The following is an 18,665-nucleotide window of genomic DNA, read 5'->3' as shown; positions in this document are numbered from 1 at the left end:
GCAGGAGTTTTTGAACTGTTGAACAGGTAGTTAAGGCTGGAAAATCTTTTAGCCTAAAAGAAGAGTGTGGGTGTGCATGTGTGGGTGCGTGTGTGTTCCTCCCCCAACTTCGCGTCTTGGCTTTCCAGCCTTTCCAGCACATAAACCTGTGAATAGTGACAACCAGGACACACAGCTGAATTTCACACAATACCAATGTAAAAGCACTTCATTAAAGGGGAAAGGCTCTCCAGTCCATAGGGTTACTTGCCAGAGTAACCCCAGATACCTACGCCTACTTCACAGGAGGTACTGTCAACACAGCACCCCAGCCAGTACAGAGGGTACCCTGTGTACCACATGAACCCTCAGAGAGCACCAGCCAGCACTCTGCTAGCTCAGCTTTATTGCACTGGATCTCTCCTCAGAGGGTACATGGGAGTCCCTGTGCCATGAGGCAAAACCCTGTAACCCGTCACTGTTTCTACAAATGGTGAGAGACAAGAGTGTGAGACACCCACCGTTTCATCAGTGCAGATGGAGTGTACTTGGGTCCCAAACATAACTGAGGTGAAGATGAGAAATAGGAGAGCCTCAAAACACAAGAGGATGAGTAGAATCACTGTAGTTGGTGGAGAGAAGGAACTACATTCTGTGAAGACAAAACAATGGAGTTGGAAGGGTAGACACCAGGTAATGCACCTGCTGCAAAACCCCCGCTAAGCCACAAGTTTCCCATACCCAAACTATCAAATAAATTATATTAACAACATTCCCAGAAAGATACACTGGGAAGCTCTGACATTCAATCATAAAACAATCACTCCCTCAGATTTAAAAAAAGTGAAAGAGCCCACCCTGCAACACTTCAAGATTGCAACTTTCTTTTCCACTTCAGTGTTTCCCCAGCACACCAACTAGGATGCCATTCTCCTCCATTTCACCTGGAGGTTCTCTCTTAAATCTTAGACTTAACAGATTTTCCACAGTGATAAGTCCATTAAAAATCTCAAGCTGGCAGTCAGGACATGAGCATATGTAGCACCAACATAAAACCAGGGTGTGCTTCCTTTCATAACTGTTCTAAGCCACAACTTAAAGAAGGTCAGATTAAACCAAGTTCCTATTTTTCCTCATACTCAACAGTGCAAACCCAAGCAAGAGCTGAAAAAGAAACTCAAGAAGGTAATTAAGAAGAGCAGAAGAAATAATGTTATAGGGCCAAAGTCATAGTTGAGTGGTGCAAATACAACTGAGTGCTGTAAATGCCAGAATGTCTCCAGATTTTTCCAAAATCTAAGACTCTCACCAAAAGCCTGTATTTTTCTAATGAGATCTTAGGCTTAAACAGATAAACCATAATCATAAACTAACACAATCTGCACAAACACAAGGCAGCTGGAACAACATATCCATCTCTCCTAACAGCTCTGTTCTGCCACCTAAACCTGGGACAGGTAGGAAAGTGCTTTCCCCACAGGAACAGGCTCTGAGAAAGGACATAAGGGAAACTACCTTTTGATGTATCCTTCCTTTATGGCCCTGGCCACTGCAGTCAAATGCAGATGACTGCTGGCAACTTTTTTACAAAGTTTTGAAGTGCAGAACAATCTTTTCAAATTCAATTCACATGTGTATCTTCTGCAGTACTATGATCTAAAACCAGTCACTATACTGCATACCACTACTGAAATTCCAAGGGGAAAAACCCTTCTCCTTTTCCAAAAAAACTCACAAACAATACCTACATGTGCACACACGTTCTTTGACTCCTTGCTGTTCAACTCAGCATTACACTGAGGGTTTCCTATATCCATTTGTGGTTTTTAGGAACATACATAGACTGACTTTGTGAAAATGTACTCACTGATACTTCAGAGTGAATGCTGAAGTTTTTGGTTTCACTTTTTTGAGCTGCTTGGGCTCTGTTTTTGGTTTGTTGGGTTTATTTTTTTTCCGAGGAAAGGAATTGTTTGTTCTTGTAAGGGTGGATTTTTTGGATATGAGCAGCATGTTTTCCTGGCAGTCTCGCAAGAATGATTCACAGTACCCTTTTAAAAAAAGCATACACATTCTTCTTATCTTTTGCTGGCATTCAGGAAATTAGTGCTGTGTTCATGTCAACAGTAGGTTATTGCACACATACTCCTTAGGCATCTTTACATATCAGCTTTTTCCTAGGCACTATCAGGTGTAAGTTAAAAGAGGACTTTTCAGAACAGAGATTCCAGCAGCTCAAAAAGAATTATGAAGTCCCAGAAATGAGCATTAAAAAGACAAAAAAAAAATAGAGATAGCATAGCAGAACTTTGATAGCATTCTTCTGAAACAAGCCAACTGCATTTTAAGTTCTTATTCAAAGGATAATCTGTTATTTTAATAAGGTATTTTGTTTATACTCACTTGTCCAGTCTTCTTCAAAGCAGTACAAGAAGTGAAATCCCACCATGATTAGGGCATGCAGGGAAATCAGTGCTATATACATCTGAAAAATAAAGGATGTAATACAGATACCAAGTGAGTTCAAACAGGAAAATGCTAAATCTTCCCAACACTTTATTTAAAAGTATAGTGCTAAGATTTCAAAATAAAACCAAACCACAAAACAACTCCAAAAACCATGAAGCTCTCCCATCTCCCCTGAAAAAGCGCCATGAAGCTGGCAAATGCTGCAACTACACAGACTTGTTCTCCTTTCGAACAGCTCTGAGCAAGCACAAGGCAGATGCTGAATCCAACAGCAGCTGGATCCAAAACCCAGCCTCCTGTGTCCCAGAGTGGCCTTCCACACAGCTTACTGCCCTGACCTCAGCTGAGCACTGCACGACTTTCAGAGAGCAGTAACACTGATCAAGGTATCCTGTTGTCAAAGCTTACATCCTTGCTCTTGACAGCACTACAGTTTCCCAGAGAAACAACAGTAATTTTGTTTTAACCAGAAAATGCACTTTGTTTTCCAGCATGAGGTACAGAAAAATTATATTTTTTTAAGAAGAACTTTCTCTGAGGCAGACACTGGCTCAGAAAGTTTCTCTCAGGCTTTAATACTTTGTACTTAATAATTTTTGGTTTAAACCAGGTCTCAGCTTTGTAATAAAAACTGTATGTAACAGAGAGTTAGAACAAAAGCTATGTGTAATGTTACACATAGATTACAATTTACTAAGACAGGGCTAAAAAAATTACTCTTCTGAACCTACAAACTCTGACAAAAATAGGCATATAGCAGAAGTGAGAGAGGTTTTGTAACAAGAAGCACCTCTGGAAGCAGTAAAAGGCAATAGGGGAGCATTCTGGTTTTCCTTGCCAGTTAAGCATGCTGCTGTCCTTTCATTTCCTCATGTCAAAAAGAATATCCAAGAACAAAACCAGCAAACCTTATTTTGTTTCTCTCAACCAGATTAAGTCTTAAATACAGTCTGATAGAAAGTGGATATCAAGTTCTAATAGTAACTGAAATCCTTTTGAGAGGAATAGAACACCTAGCTTGAGTTAAAAAAAACCCCGCTTGCTCATAGGAAAGAAATGGGAATCATTTTGTTCTGTAATCCACATCCTTGCAAACCACACCACAGAACACTAGGCCTGTCATTTAACTGAAAATCTCCTCCTTTCTGCTTGGTAATATGAGAACATACTTCCTCAAACCTACAGATATCTCAGAAGATTTATTAATAAAACACAGCATCACTGAGACTCAGCCTTGTAATGTTCACACTACTCCCACAGGATATTTGCAATTCACTTTCATGAAACACTTTTCAAACCTTCCAGAAATATCCACTGTTCAAGTTTGTACTCCTGTTTTCTTACTCATGATGCTACAGATATAGTAGAAAAAGTCAAGCACCTCCTTGGTTTTCAAGTACAAAAATAAACCACTTGCATTTAAAAGGTGGATAATTCTTATCCAAGGGGATGCAGACTTCCCACTCCTTTTGAGATGCAGCAACAGCTCTTATTACATGATTCCACAGAGATATTTGTACAACTGTAATGTTTAGGAACCCTACACATGGCCTGGGATCCTACCAGCCAGTGTTTGGTGTAAAAGGATGGCCCCTCCCTCAAAGAGCTCAGCACCACAATACACTACTCGCCTTACAAAATAGGCGCTGAACAACCATCAATACAAACCCCTAAAAACCCTGACAAATGCTTCCTGTGATGCCTTTTCCTGTTGCTGTGGATGGATGGAGGGGGGGCAGGGGAGGTGCTTCTTAATTAGTGAAACAGAAACCTGCAGCAGGTCCCCACAAAGTTCTTCCAAAACATGAAGCAAGAGAACACCAGCCCTTGGAGCTGCTTCACAGACTATGCACGACATTTCAGCACTTCCCACTGGACAACCTCAAGCATCACCTGCAAAATACTTACTGTAAACAGTACAAAGTACTTCTGGTTATTCTCTCCTACACAGTTATTGACCCACGGGCAGTGGTGGTCCATTTTCCGAATGCACCTCTTGCAAACACTGAAAGAGCACAGGTCTTCATTAACGCCACTTTTCATTCCAAAACACAAGATTTTACTGGGGTTTGGGGGACAAAGAAATTCAGCTAAAGAATCAGAAGTGAAATCTGAACATAGGAGAATTTACTTGCCACCACATTTATATTTGTGGTTTGCTCCCTTAACTAAGCCTGTTCAAAATGAACCATAAAATACCAAACCACCATTGTAAAAATTAATGCCACACATCAGTGGTTCTTTCCAAAATATGGTTTGAACAACACATTCAGAAAGATGGAAAAAAGTCTGTGATTTTGTTTAGTTTTAATCTATTTAGCTTGTAAAAATGTCTACAGATTAAAACTAAACATAAATCTAAATCTAAACTAAACTAAACATAAACAAAGATACAAAAGTTAGTAATGAATAAAGATACTTCTCAGAGTTGCTAACAACAGACTCGGGTTTATTTGCCAACATTTGCTGGTAGCAGGAACTTGCAATCAAATAAGGCATTAGAAAAGATTCTTGACATCAAGGTAAGCCACATACTAAAAGAAAATAGTTGTGGCAGTCAGTTAGGAAGATGGTACCACAACAGACATTCAAGGTGAAATTAGATGTTAAAGTACTTCACAAAACCAGACTAATGAAATCAAAATTCAGATTCTTGCCAGCGTGCAAGTTGTGGCTGGAAGTCAAATAATTGAAACATTATTACTTTATATATTACTCTGAGTATCATTCTGCTTCAACACACATAATAAAGGAAGTCTTTTTCTCTGCTGCTTTCTCATATGATAGGAGATGAAAGGCAGTCTCCTGATACCACATTGAACAAACAAGCACAGAAATCAAATATGAAAAAACACAAAACCCCAAAGCAAACAAATAATGACCCAGAAAGGAAACAGCCATTCCAGAACAATTCTGGCAGCAATTAAACAGAAAGGACTAAATGCTCTGCTAGTTTTACTTTTCTTCTTATAACAAAAAGTATCTTGACCTTAATATAAATAATAAACTTCAACACCCAAACACTTAAGGGAAACTCAAACAAAAACATAAATATGTTCTTATCAGCATGTATGAATAAATAATAGCAAATCTCTCTGTCAGAACAGCCTTTCACTCACTTTAATTGGTGGGAGGGGATAATCCCCAAGGATATCTGCTATGCATGAAAAACAAATTAGTTGCTATAGGCCTGATCCTAAATGAAAGTCCAGGCAGGCAGACCAGGAGCTCCTTCTCCTCAGGCACTCAGGCAAACATGGGTGCCCTACTACCTGTCAGCCCCACGTGCAGTGGGAAACAAGAAAAAGCCTCATTTTGCCAGAACAAGCAGCTTAAAATTATTTGGAGCTACATGGGGTCTAAAATCATCAGGCACAGCAAAAGCAATTTATCTGCCAGGTAATGTACTTTGTAAGACAACTCTCTATTATTGTGATTTTAAAAAAAGGAAGGGGTAAGGTGAGGAAGATGATGAAGGAAGAGGATGCCTCCCTGTGTGCAGGTGTGCACACACTTCCCTTGGGCTCTGGGAGAGGTGAGTACCCACGCAACCCTCCAACTGCTCCTACTGGATGATGAAGGAAGAGGATGCCTCCCTGTGTGCAGGTGTGCACACATTCCCTTGGGTTCTGGGAGAGGTGAGTACCCACACAACCCTCCAACTGCTCCTACTTCCCTAGAGGGACTACCTGAAGCAGCCATGCCACCGATGTGAAAGAGACAGGAGAGGAAGCTGGGAGGGGAGTTTTATTCCATGTACACATACCAAAAACAGTTGGATGACAGGCAGAACAGGAAGCTAGCTGGTGGAAAAGGAAACACAGAAACCACAACTAATACTACAGGGAGCAGGGATTGTCCATACTCAGACACTTCCCCCATTCAACCACCCAGCTTCCAAATGCTGCCAGGACTAATTTACTGGGCACAGGGGACTCACCAAACAGCACATTCATCAAAAACACCCTGGTCCCTCTGGCATACAGCTAGCAGTATCTCCTACTGATGCATACACTCAACCTTGGTGTCTTAAAGTCTAATAAATCTCCCTAGGCCACAAAAAAAAAGTCTGACTGAAGATTCTCAATAGTATCAGTGGTCAGTGGATCACATTCCCAAACCTTAGTGTCTAAAAACTTATCTTAAAGGACAGAATAAAGGACAATGGTGATAAGGTCTTGTGTTTAGACAAAGTCCTTTTCATTTACCTACACTGTGAGTCATCATCAAGACAGCATTTTAGATGTGAAGTTTCATTCATAATTGAAAAGCTGTCAGAGGGGATTTTACAGCAGCATTAATAAGTGATAGGCATGACCACATTGCTCCTGCTGAATAACCGACTCCCGATTTTCATTAAAATTTAAAAAAATAACGAAAAACAAAAAAAAAGAAAAACATCTGCAAACTGAAGCTCTGAAAACAAACATGAAAAAAGCAAACAGCAGGACAAGTTTGCTCAGCTCATTATCACATATTTCCCTCCCCACAAGACCACTGCATGAATCAGCACTAGCCCAGGTGCGAGCTCTCTCTGTATGTATTGGTTTTTGAGTAGGCAAGGAAGTGACACCAGTGCAAACTTATTAACTACTTACTGGAAAGCAGGTTCGCTTGCTTTAAAAGCAGAAGAGAATTTTAGGAAGTAGTTATTTTTTTTGCTCACTGCCTTTAGTACTAAAAAGCTCACTACCAGTTACTCTCTTCCGGGAAGTTTATCCTACCAGAAAAAGAAAGGACATGACAGATCAGTAGGCATACTGATCTATCACACAGCACAAAAACAAAGTCACAGTACTCAACGAAAATGTGGAAGTCTGAACTCTTAAAAATATATATACAGTTACCTGCACTTCAGTTTTAACTTAAATATCACTTCTAAATAGAATACACAGTTAGACAAATGGATTTGTGAATAAAAACAAAAATGGAAAAGACACTGTCCCTTTGGGAGACATTTTATGGATTTCTATGCATTTTGGTATAGAATGTCTCTTTTCAAGTATTGTTTACATGACAATTTATGGAATGTCAGTTAGAAGTCTGTAACCAAGACAGCACTCAAAAATTGTGTTTCTCACTTTGCACGAAGCAGCTGCAGCCTCCTGTACATGAAAATTTGTCAGAAAAGGTATGAGATTTCTTCTGAGAAGCTTATATGTGTCTGGTACTATTGGCTACAGAATTTGTATGCCAATCCCTCAACTGACCCACTCCAGTCTCAGACTGCAATAACAAGGCACACTGGTGAATAATTCTTGAGGTCTTGATGAAACAGCCCTCCACAGAACAGACTTTACCTGCAGTGATGTGCTCTGTCGGGTTTGATGCTACAACACTTTGGGCACTTGTAAACCACCTGTCCTGGCTTTAGCTGTAAACTCTCAATGAACTCTTTTGTGGCATTACCTTTGGGTACAGCACCCTGCAGGGAAAAAAAAACAAACCAGGAGATTAACTTGTGCACATTATGGTTGCTAAGAAGAACAGGATGACTTAAAACTATGGGAGGGGCAGAAAGAAAAAGAAATAAAAGCTTGCCTAAGATCAACAGTTTCAAGAAAGGCAAGAAGATTCAGAAAAGAAATTTAAATGTGGTCTTAAAATATGGAACCACATACTTACACATAATTTTGGTGGGGTTTTTGTTGTTTTTTTTTTTAAACATAAATAAACCTCCACTTAAGCAATTAGTCTTTTGTAGTCCTACAGTAATCTTAAAATATTTAAGAATCCTCATCCATCTTTTCACATCAACAAATGTATCATGTCAGTGCTTCCTATCACACACTGAAAACTGCAGATGTTTTATGCCAGTAGAAGCAGCTTCTTCAGAAGTATTATTGTGTAAACTAAGAGTTGCTGGTAAATAACTCATGTATTTATAGTTATGCTTCCATTGTGTATTTGCTATTTAAATTGGGGGTTAACATTCAAACAGTGAACACTAAGAATTGTCACACCTGAATAAGACCAGGTAAAACATTCTTAACTGTGCAATTTCCACTTTAAAGTCTATCTTTAAATAGGTAACATATTGCTGCTATAGGAGCCCAAGTTCATGAGTTTCCAGTCTTTATAGGGACAAAAACTTGCTCCAAAAAAAAAACCAACAAAAAAAACCCCAAAACAACAATCAAACGAAAGAAACACCCTCTGCTCAAAAAAAAAAAAAGAAAAAAAAGGCGCCATGAAACATGGTGTATGAAATCACTGCTGGTACATTGGCACAATTTACTCCTCTGAATTTAAGGCTTTTTTAATTGAAATAGAAACAGAGAAGCAATATTTCAATAGATTTCTAACAGAAGAGTCTCCTTTCAAAACATTTATACAACCTCCTAAAAGCAGTAAACAGGAATGATACACGAGTGAGAGAACTGCACATTAAACCAGTAGTATGAGGCTTTTTCAAGCAGTCTTTCGGGGGTTTTTCCCCACAAAAACTCCCAACACGCCTGACTAATTTAAAAATTACCAAAACTAATTTCCACAAAATGCTACAGCTCATGTTCTTTCTCTTCAGTATGCAGCAAAGCTCAAAACTTTAGGAATGCTTTTAGCAAGGACCCATTGAAAGCAGTTCCTGAAATGCAGGACACATGCTATCAATTGTGAAGAACTGAGTTGTTAATTTATTCATAATAAGAATTCTGCTTGTTTGCCTTAGCAGTGCTTTTTGTTTCATTCTGATCCTACATACACCCCTGGTTCCCCATGTCCTGGAAGCTTCCTTAATCCCAGGCTCACTGTCTGCCAGGTGTTAGTGCATCCCTTCTCTGTATCTTCCCTTCTGCATTTTATTTAGCTGAATGCCTCATTAAAAAAATGAAACAAAATCCCACTGTCTCTCCATCCACATACATAAATCCCATCTCACACTAGGAATTAACATATTTTTCCCAATTAGTCTCAACAGAAATTATATCTGCTTCTCCAACACTGCTCCAACTAGCCAATTTCAAAATACAGCTTTTGTTTCACAAGAGCTGCTGCTGCTAACTCTGCAAAATAATTCCAGCCACCTGAAGGTCCCTAAGCATTAAAATCACACAACATACAATAATTAGCAACCACCCTTAGGATACAAAAACTATCTAACAAACTGCTGCAGTCCTCTATTCCTGAGTCCAGTGACCAGAAGTTTCAGAGGCTGAAGTACTGCTTACACTTCTGCCCTGCAGCTGTGTCTTTACTACAAATTGTGAGAATGCCCCAAATCAAGCCATTTCTGCAGTGCTGGGGCTTCTGGAAGATCTGGAATCTAAGAAACAAAGATCATACTGAAGTCTCAAGAGCACCTAACGAGGTTTCAAGGGGGACAGAGTTATCAGAGGAACATCATCACTCCCAACAGCAGCAAAAACATTTTTGAGGAAGGAGACAGGAGAAGTCTAAACTTGTCTTTCCTTCCACTGACTAGTGGAGATGGGGTTTTGAACTGAGCCTACTGTCCAGAGGTTATTAAGCAAAATGAACCATCACAGGCCATTCAGAATTAGCATCATAGTGCTAAACTTTGTATTGTCACAGACTGAAAGATGAGGAAGTAGCAGATCTGATCTCTCAAAGCAATGTCCTAAGGATACATACAAGGGGATCTCACAACTTTGATGCTTCCAAACTTGCCTAAGAACTGCCATCTCTTAGCATGCTCAGACCATATTTATTTCAGCATTGTCCAATACACTCAACAAAATCAGTAGAATGAGAGATGGTAACACAGCTTTTCAAAACAACACATATTCTGCTCTGTTCTGCTGAAGCAATACTTGCCAAGGCAGACAACCAAAACCAGCTTTTCCAGCTTTCCTGTTTGTCAAGACACAACAAGCCACAAACACGAGGTCTGCCATTGGGGAGAAAACAGTACCAGAGAGAAACACTCTCCTTCCCAGTGCAGAAAGAGGAGCTGCTCACACACCAGGAATCTAACGCTGGGTCCCTGACTTAGCATCCGACTTGAGTGGGACGAAAAATTAGCATACCACATACCTCACTCAGCAGGCTGACACACAAAAGTTATTTAAATCTGCCACTCACTCAGCAACTGATTTACCCAACATCTAGCAGACAAGAAAAACACCGCCTGTTTCTTTCCGAGACACACAGAGAGAGGTGTATACTTACTGGATCTGTCAGCATAGCACGAAAATGTGAAGCCAAAGCGAGGAAAGCCAAGGTGTTGAACAGTGTGCCATTGATGACACTATAAACATAATCTCTCGATGGAACTAGCATGACAAGAAGGACTACAAAGTCGGCATAGAACACCAGCATCCAGGTAACGACAGCACATGCAATACCACAGCCATCTCGAATAAACCACATTGTTCCCAGGGAAGCGCGGCTAGGAGGTGGAACACACTTTTCTGGCTGGAGGTATTCAGGTGTCCTTTCAATATCTCTGAAGCGGTGGAGTGGAGTAATCATCATAGGCTATTATGTCCATACTTGCATCTGAAAGAGAGTCAGAAACAGTGCTCACTGCTCTGCCAGACATCCAGACCTCTGTTCACATAACGGCATGGTCATCACATGGGAAAATTGCAGAAAGTGAAATGAAAAAGCAAAAAAGGTAAATAAATCAAACATAAAATAATGGATTGGGAAACCACACTCTTGCGCTTATCGGAACACTCCTTACTCAGAAGACTCTAAGTGCTTTTAAGAAGTGCTTAATTACACACTAGGTCTACCTGTGTGCCACCTCCACCTCCCTAAGTGGAAAGGCAACAAGCATTTTAATGAAGAAAAAGTCATCAGGTAGGAGCCAACAGGAGCGGCCACAACAGGAACTGAAGCAAGAACTCGGCACTGTCACGTGAGGGAAGAAAAGTCCTGTCACAGCTGGCAGGGTCCCTTTTTTTCTGCTTCATATTTGGGAAAGGGAAGGGTCTTTCCTACACATACTGGGAAACTTAGCAAGTGGAAGAGCCTTCCTTTCTCCTTACCCACTGACTCCCAGCTTTGGGGTAAAAGGGCAAAACCAAACAGCTGTACAGTCTTATCCAGATTTGCAGAAACTGGATAAGACGCAACTCAGAAAAGATCTTGACAGAAACTTCTAGTCTTGGCTGGAGGATGTAATTTCCCAACAATAGCTGTGTCCCACTCCCACCTCCTCCTCTGGCCTTACATCCCTTGCAAGTCTTCTGCTTTGCCATGCCTCTCCCACCACCTTTGCCCCATCCCTCAACAGCATTTGTTTTGCTTCCCATTTTCCAGCCAACTTGACATTACTGTAGCAAGAGGACCAACACTAACATTGCGCTGTCCTCTCCTCTCCAGCTCTGCAGATACCTTGTATACCCAGAGAGTAAGAGCCATCTTGGAACCAGGAAGAGTAATGCTCCAGGTACATGCCATCCTTGTGTTTCAATGTAACTCCCACCAAATGTAGGCATTAGAGAAAACAGAGAGGGTACTCAGAAGTCTTTGGCAAGGCATCAATCCATCTGCACTCAACCCCTCCACCACTCAATGCTGAGCACACCTGGAATGCTACACTTTGAAAGCAGCTCTTTACACACCCAGCAATCTCCTCCAAACACACTTCTACTCAGAGTATTTGCTCAGTGCTCTAAATGCTTCCTAACACTACACCCTCTAAAGACCCACCTTCTACAAAAATGGCTGCAATAATTCTACTACCAAATACACTGAATTGCAGATCCCTGAATGGAAGGTATCAGCCTCCTGCTATTTCAAAATATGAGGCTTATTCTCCTGGCTTTGCAAAACAAGAGTGTTTGTTATGTCATTCACATTCAGAGAAAATGTTCACCACTAATTATTTTTTCAGCCAAGAAAGTTCACCCTAAAGCTAATTGTGTCATTAATTCTTTAAAAATGGATATATTTTACATAAAACATAGTGAGAGAACTACAGAAATCCCTAGGACTTCAAACTTTTCTCCAAATTTAACAGCTAAGTTCTATCAAGTACAAGAAGAAAGCTCTACTCATCTAAATGGAGATGTCATTCCCCTACCACAACAGGGAAGGAGATGATAGTTTACTTTTCAGCTGTTCTTTTAAGAAGACCAAATTCATACGTGGACAATTATTCTTTCACAACTGAAGAATAAGGTTATTAATGAGCAGGATGATTAATTACATCCAAGAGCAGAAGTGATGAGTGTTGTGCGCCTGAGTGTGAGTGACACGAAGAGAGGTACTGGAACTGCTGTGGCAGTGACAGCGAGAAGCAAAAGCCAGGAGCACAAACTTCCTAGGTGCACAGAAGCAGATGAACTAGACAATTCAAAGTATTTGTTTTCTAACACAACCTGTATAAATAAACTAGGAGAATTAGGTATTTTTTAATCTTTCCACTTTGAACATTTAGTATGCTGCCAAGCGAGTTTAAGATGGTTTATGAATCTGAAGAAAGTCACGTGGATTAATGTTAAAGCGTATCAGTCCTGTATTTATACACACATCACACAGAAAAGAAATATAAGATAAAAATGTTCTTGTGAGGCTATCATTTACTTCAACAAGAAAAAAGCCCACAACAAAAAACCCACTCCTCATTCACAAAATTCACATAACACGTTGTAATTACTTTGTATTGTAACCACAGCTATAATGTAGCCTCGTGATTTCTGATATTTAGGAAGACAAGCTATGTAATTTTTGTAAATAGTGATTCCCCAAACAATCTGGCAGTCTAAGTTCAGATAAATCTATACCTCCTAGTATATGTATACCTTTTCTCCCGTTTTTCACAACTGCTGTAAGGAGTTCACACAGACATAACAAGTATTTCAAAGACTTAGTTCTTCCACTCCCTCAAGGAAACAGGTTAACCTTCACTGCGTTGTTTAATAATCTTATTAAAATTGCTATGCTTGTTTGCCAGCTCAAAATAAAACTGACATAATTAAAGACTCACACCTGACAACAGTGTTTAGTTGAGAAGAACATCACATTACACTAAAAAGTAAGAAAGAAAACTGTAATTTAGGTGTTCAACTTTCAATCGCAAGTTTAGACTTGACACAACAGGTGCAGTAACAAGCTGGGACAGCCCTGAACACAGACTCTCAGGATTTTCTGCCTAGACTCCGAGCCTTTTTTCTCCCCTAAGGTTTTGTATTCCAAAGCAAAGGAATCAAACAGTCACAGGAAAAGTAAACTCCTATTTAAGAAAGGAATCAGCCTCACAAGTCACCTTAAGGTCAGTATGAGCAAAGACTGACTGAAAGCTGAACAAATACACAGTCATTAAGCCGTGGGTTTAGTCCCGAACAGCACACTTCAGCAGTAAAATAAAAATTATTCTCTCTTGCAAGTGCAGGAAGTACAGTTTCACTCCAATAAAAGTTCTACAGCTCTCTCTCAGATATATTATGAAGCTCAACTGGGGAAAAAATAAAAATCTATTGCTGTGTAACTGTCTAAGGAGAAACTGGAGGGAGCCCTGAGGCCCCCTCACTCTCAAAGTCCGGAGACTCAACTCTGCAGTGAGTTAAGAGGACAGAGCACAGGCCCCTGATTACGGCTGGAGGAAAATTTTGTTATTTAATGTACTCTGCCATTTAATGCTTGCTTTAGAGGCCTCATTAGGCAACAAAATAAATCAGTACATAAACACCATACATTGTTTTGAGAAATACATATGTGTTTTAGTGCCTATTATCTTAAAAGTCAAGCTATAGGAGCTTAAAGTCTCAGCTTCTCTCCTACATGACCGCGGTTAGTGAGGTTTTTTTAATTCCTTGCTCTTATATACACAAACATCTGTTTTGGTTTATGTTGTCCAGTTTGGTATTTTCATATAAATAATAGAGCAAGCCAAAAAAAAAAAAAAAGAAAAAAAAAAAAAGAAAGTTGTAGCAGGGTGGAAGCAGTAACTTGCCCTAACTGGTCTGCCCTTCAATCATGCTGCATATGAACTTAATTTATAAAACAGATGGAATATGTCAGCTCCTCCTGCTCTGGAGCAAACAATATGTAAACAATGCAGGCAAAGGGCTTAAGGACTTAATCTTGGTGTCAGGCTACAAGGGAGGACACTAGGTAAATGTGAGATACAATGACAATATACACATCAATTCAGCTTAATGACATGACAGAGCAAAGACCTTTTTTGTTTCTTTTTGTCTGGGAGGCATTTGGCAATACAAGAACAATCAAAAAACATGTAATACATAAGTTAGAAATGTAAATAAAAATCCACTTCCTGCTACAATGAACACTTGAAATATGCTATTACACCCTATATAAACTGTCTTTTTACCATAAGAGCCATGTCAAAAAAAATCTGGTTTTTAATCGCCTGTGACGGCCAAAGAATTTGCTAAGAATGTACAAACAAATGATGTGGGCCTTCACCCACGAAGTGCCTGAAAGCTACCTGAGGTTCTGATGTAAAACTGACAGCAAGCTTAAAACCACCATCATTGTGAACCTGCTGATTTTCATGTAATTATTCATGTTAGTGAAGTCAAGCACATGGGTATGACTTGCAGAACTACAGCATTACTATGTACATTGCAACCATTTCCTCTATTAAAAGTCCATTAACACTAAACTTTGGGAAAAGGTTACATTTTCATTCTGTCATACAAACTAGGTGAATTTCAACTACATGAAAACAATACTGGGAAAAAAAAGAATAAAAAGAAGAGAGATAAGGGCAGATCATGGACTTTTTATGATTTCAGTCTGATTTTTTATTTACTTTAGAAATACTTCCAAACAGCTTTTATGACACACAGAGTACCTTGATAGCTGACAAATAATAGGAAAGTTAAATTTTTATCATCAAAAGAAAGCAGATACACATAACTAGCCTTACTATATTCACTACAGCTACAGCAAGCAATCTAGATCCACAGGACAGATGTCCTTTTAAACAAAATCAGCTAGCTCCAGACAGATGGACAGAAACTGCAGGAGAATTCATTTTTATTTCATTTCTTCTGTACATAGAACTGCATAGATTAAATAAATTAAAATACTGCATATTTAATCTTCCTTTGTATGAGACATAAGAGAAGGTGAGTTTCCCAACTAAAAGGGTTTTTACCTATGCTTCTCCTGCCACACTTCCATGCAGCCAAAATCCAACAAGCTTGCGAAAACGTGCCGAAGCAGAGGTAATAAGAAAATATCAGTATTTATATGTATTTTTTCTAATGGCTCCTGCGAGGCCTAAAAAGCTTTTATCTGATCTGCAGGAGGGCAACAAAACAGGCCAGCTATGCTGAGAATTTTTGGCAGTCTCCTGCAGATTCATCCAGATATCCATTGGCATGGCAGTTTCCAACCTCTGGTTTACAAAACCCTGGAGGGTCAATGGGGCACATCTAACAGGTCTGTGAAAGGCAGCTAAAAAAAGCAAACCTATTATTAGCAGGCTCAAATTTGCTACAGAGAGCTGTACTTCCATTGGCATACTTTCGGGACTCCACACATGGTTAAAAATACCAAACAAACAACAAAACAAAACAAACCCCACCTCAATTTGGGCTAAAAACCTCAACGGGCAGAAACCTCCTCCTGGGTTACAGTGGCAAAGGCAACAGGGAAGAAGCGGGCGCGGAAGTTAACGCTGCTCTTACAGACACCCGATGACTCAGATCGAATTATCGCAGGGCAAAGTCGGCGCTGCCAGCCCTCCTCCAGCCACCCCAGGGGCAGGGAACAGCGTTGGGCCTACCACAGATACTTCTTCACTTTTCTCCTGGAAATTCAGGTTACGTTAAGGAGTATAGTTACAGCCTAAATATTACATTACCAACTATGCATCTGCTTTTAGCAAAAGGCTCAAAAACATCTCAAGATTCTCCTGAATCCTTTGGCTCCTGAAGTCAGGCAATTTCAACACTTTCAGTTCCCATACTGAAGAAAAATGGCGTAAATAAATCTTTAAAAAATTACAAGGCTTAAACTAAATTTATGTTTCCTGAGGGTAAAAGCACAGGCTTGGATTACCTCCCTTGAAAAGGGGAATAGAGGACGTAAAACCACATGGTAACCAATTTATAACATTTTTCTATACATAAAGGGAGTAAAGTGGCTGCACTACAATGCTTTATAGTAATTGTTTACAAAACTGTTTATAACATCAACGATTTTGATGCTATTTTCTATTTTTAATTTCTTTCTTACTTCAATGATGTCACATATGAACAAGACCTTAGTAAAAATGGCTCATGCTAAAATCATACTTTTATTATTTTTATTAGAAGCATCTTATTAGAGCGTAAGATTTAATTGAAGTCATGTCTTCCTGAAAAACACATTTGAATAGGAGTGCAAATACACAGAGGGAACTTCTCCCTAAGGAGAGAAAGGGGAGGGGGAAATTACCTCAAAGATGTCCGTCATATCTAGAAACTCCATCCTGAGGGCTTGGATCGGGCTGCGCCTCAAAAGAGATGCAGCCACATAAGGCACAAACCCCTCAGTACTCCTCTAATTTACATCAGGGTAGACAAGAAGCAAATTCAACAGTGCCAGAGGAATTCCATTAGTAGAACTGAAAGAAAAATAAGGCAAATTTTTCTGAATTATGAATACAGGGGTTTCCCTATCCTGATGCTTGTGGTATGCAGTCTCTCAGGGTGGATGGAACAGCTTCCTGTTTAATGTCTGTAACATTACTGTTTAACTAATGGACATGTATTGTATAAATAAATTATAATGCAGTAAAGACTGCCCTAAGAGTCTGAGTTATCTGGTGACTGCACCCCCACCAAAAGGCCAGTCAGCTGCTAGCCTGAGCAAAGGAGAGCAAAGACAATGTAGTTACTGTCCAAGGTACAAAAACACTGGACCACTGGATGAGTGACAAAATTGGGGCAACATGTAGAAACAGGGCACAAATCACAAGGGCACCAGGACTGAGGTCAGACTTGGATCTGACTTGGTCTGATCACAAAGTCAGTGATCTTAATAAGTCTTTCATCAGAGATAGAAGGTACTTTATAAAACCGTCATTAAGCAATGAACCATTGCAAAAGAACTGGTAAGTTTTTAACTATCAGAGCTGCAAGGGAAACAGAAATTCTGCCACTTCAATCTCAGAGTTTCCCAATAGATCAAATATACACAAGCCACTTAACCCATGTCAAAAGAGAAATATTAATCCTGAACATACCATCCTTGTTGCACTGCCACTTATCTAAAGTTAAGCATTGGAAGGAAAGAGCAATCGTGCAGGAAAGACTGCACCAGGAAACAGAAAACAACAGATGGGGATGTCATGCTTTCCAACAGCATTGCAGTTATCCTGAATGCACAGCCTTATGAGAGACAAAACAGGAGAAACTGTCCTGGTCTTCTAGACAGCTTTGCAATTTACATGCTGACTCAGGACTTAAAACAGCAAGCCACTGGATCAGGGGAATGTAAATTCTCAATTTGTCCTTTATCAACACTTTTTTTTTTTTTTAAGAAAGACAAAAAGTAAAGGGGAAGGTTTATCTATAAAACTGGTATAATTTTTAATTTCAATTTAAAAAATCACACAACTTTCATGGCATAAGGAATATGTTTTGCAAAGCAGGAAAGAGCTGCAGCTTTAAAGTTTTAATCATAATAAGATGCTGACAGAACCCTAGTCTAAAAAAATACTTCAACTACTATCTTTCAAGGCAGAAAGAATACTTTAACTACCAAACATACGTTTTCACTCAAGATGGTCTATTGCAGGATTTGGCTCTCACCTGCTTTTGCTACAGCCCCCTCTTCACAAGCATGAACAAGTCACTCACTCTCTGATTTTATTCCCCTGCCTGTAGCTTATTATTCTGCCTTGCCACATATGGGTAGGTAAAGATGTAGATATAAAGGCTGTAAGGCATTTAGATTTCAAATCTACAATACTACACCTAAGCAGATCCCTAAGCCAACTACATAAAGCACACAGGGCATACACTAAAATAGCACATTAAAAACACAGGAACCAAAAAATTATCACCTCTATCCTGCAAACTTAAAATCACAACTAGAAGAAACATATGCTGCTACTTCCGAGAACTGGAAAAACCTGCAGGTTCAAAGTTGCTGTAGGTTAAAGCTTTTGAAAGATAGCAAAGAACATCTGAGTTGGCAAACTAAGCATTTCTTGTTTTGCTCACTTTAGCGCTGGCAAGCAGAAGGGATCCTTGCTGCCATAAAAAATAGCTTCTGTGTGTAAACCTTAATTTTCTTTTGAAATACAAAGAGTTCAAGACAAGACCAGCTACCATATATAATAT

The 18,665-nt window shown here is 39.6% G+C and overlaps 1 protein-coding gene across 3 annotated transcripts in view; it reads right to left on the bottom strand.

Moving 5' to 3' along the window:
- The window catches only part of ZDHHC3 (zinc finger DHHC-type palmitoyltransferase 3), a 28,562-nt gene extending 11,646 nt beyond the window's left edge, over positions 1-16,916 (bottom strand). Inside the window, exons 1-7 of one of the 3 annotated variants that reach the window (XM_039715054.1) lie at positions 16,774-16,916; positions 15,920-16,144; positions 10,579-10,908; positions 7,749-7,873; positions 4,357-4,453; positions 2,383-2,464; positions 501-631 (exon numbers count right to left, since the gene is read on the bottom strand). In XM_039715054.1, the coding sequence (XP_039570988.1) occupies positions 501-631; positions 2,383-2,464; positions 4,357-4,453; positions 7,749-7,873; positions 10,579-10,884 (741 nt within the window). In that variant the 5' untranslated portion in view covers positions 10,885-10,908; positions 15,920-16,144; positions 16,774-16,916. The remainder of the gene's footprint in view (positions 1-500; positions 632-2,382; positions 2,465-4,356; positions 4,454-7,748; positions 7,874-10,578; positions 10,909-15,919; positions 16,145-16,773) is intronic. The other 2 variants (XM_039715056.1, XM_039715055.1) reach the window with 2 other exon arrangements.
- Between the last annotated feature and the right edge of the window lie 1,749 nt (positions 16,917-18,665).

Source organism: Passer montanus, unplaced genomic scaffold, assembly GCF_014805655.1.
Source record: "Passer montanus isolate IOZ18808 unplaced genomic scaffold, ASM1480565v1 scaffold32, whole genome shotgun sequence".
NCBI classification, from domain to species: domain Eukaryota; kingdom Metazoa; phylum Chordata; class Aves; order Passeriformes; family Passeridae; genus Passer; species Passer montanus.
The sequence above is the reverse complement of the archived record's forward strand: the minus strand, read 5'-3'. Positions and strand labels throughout refer to the sequence as shown.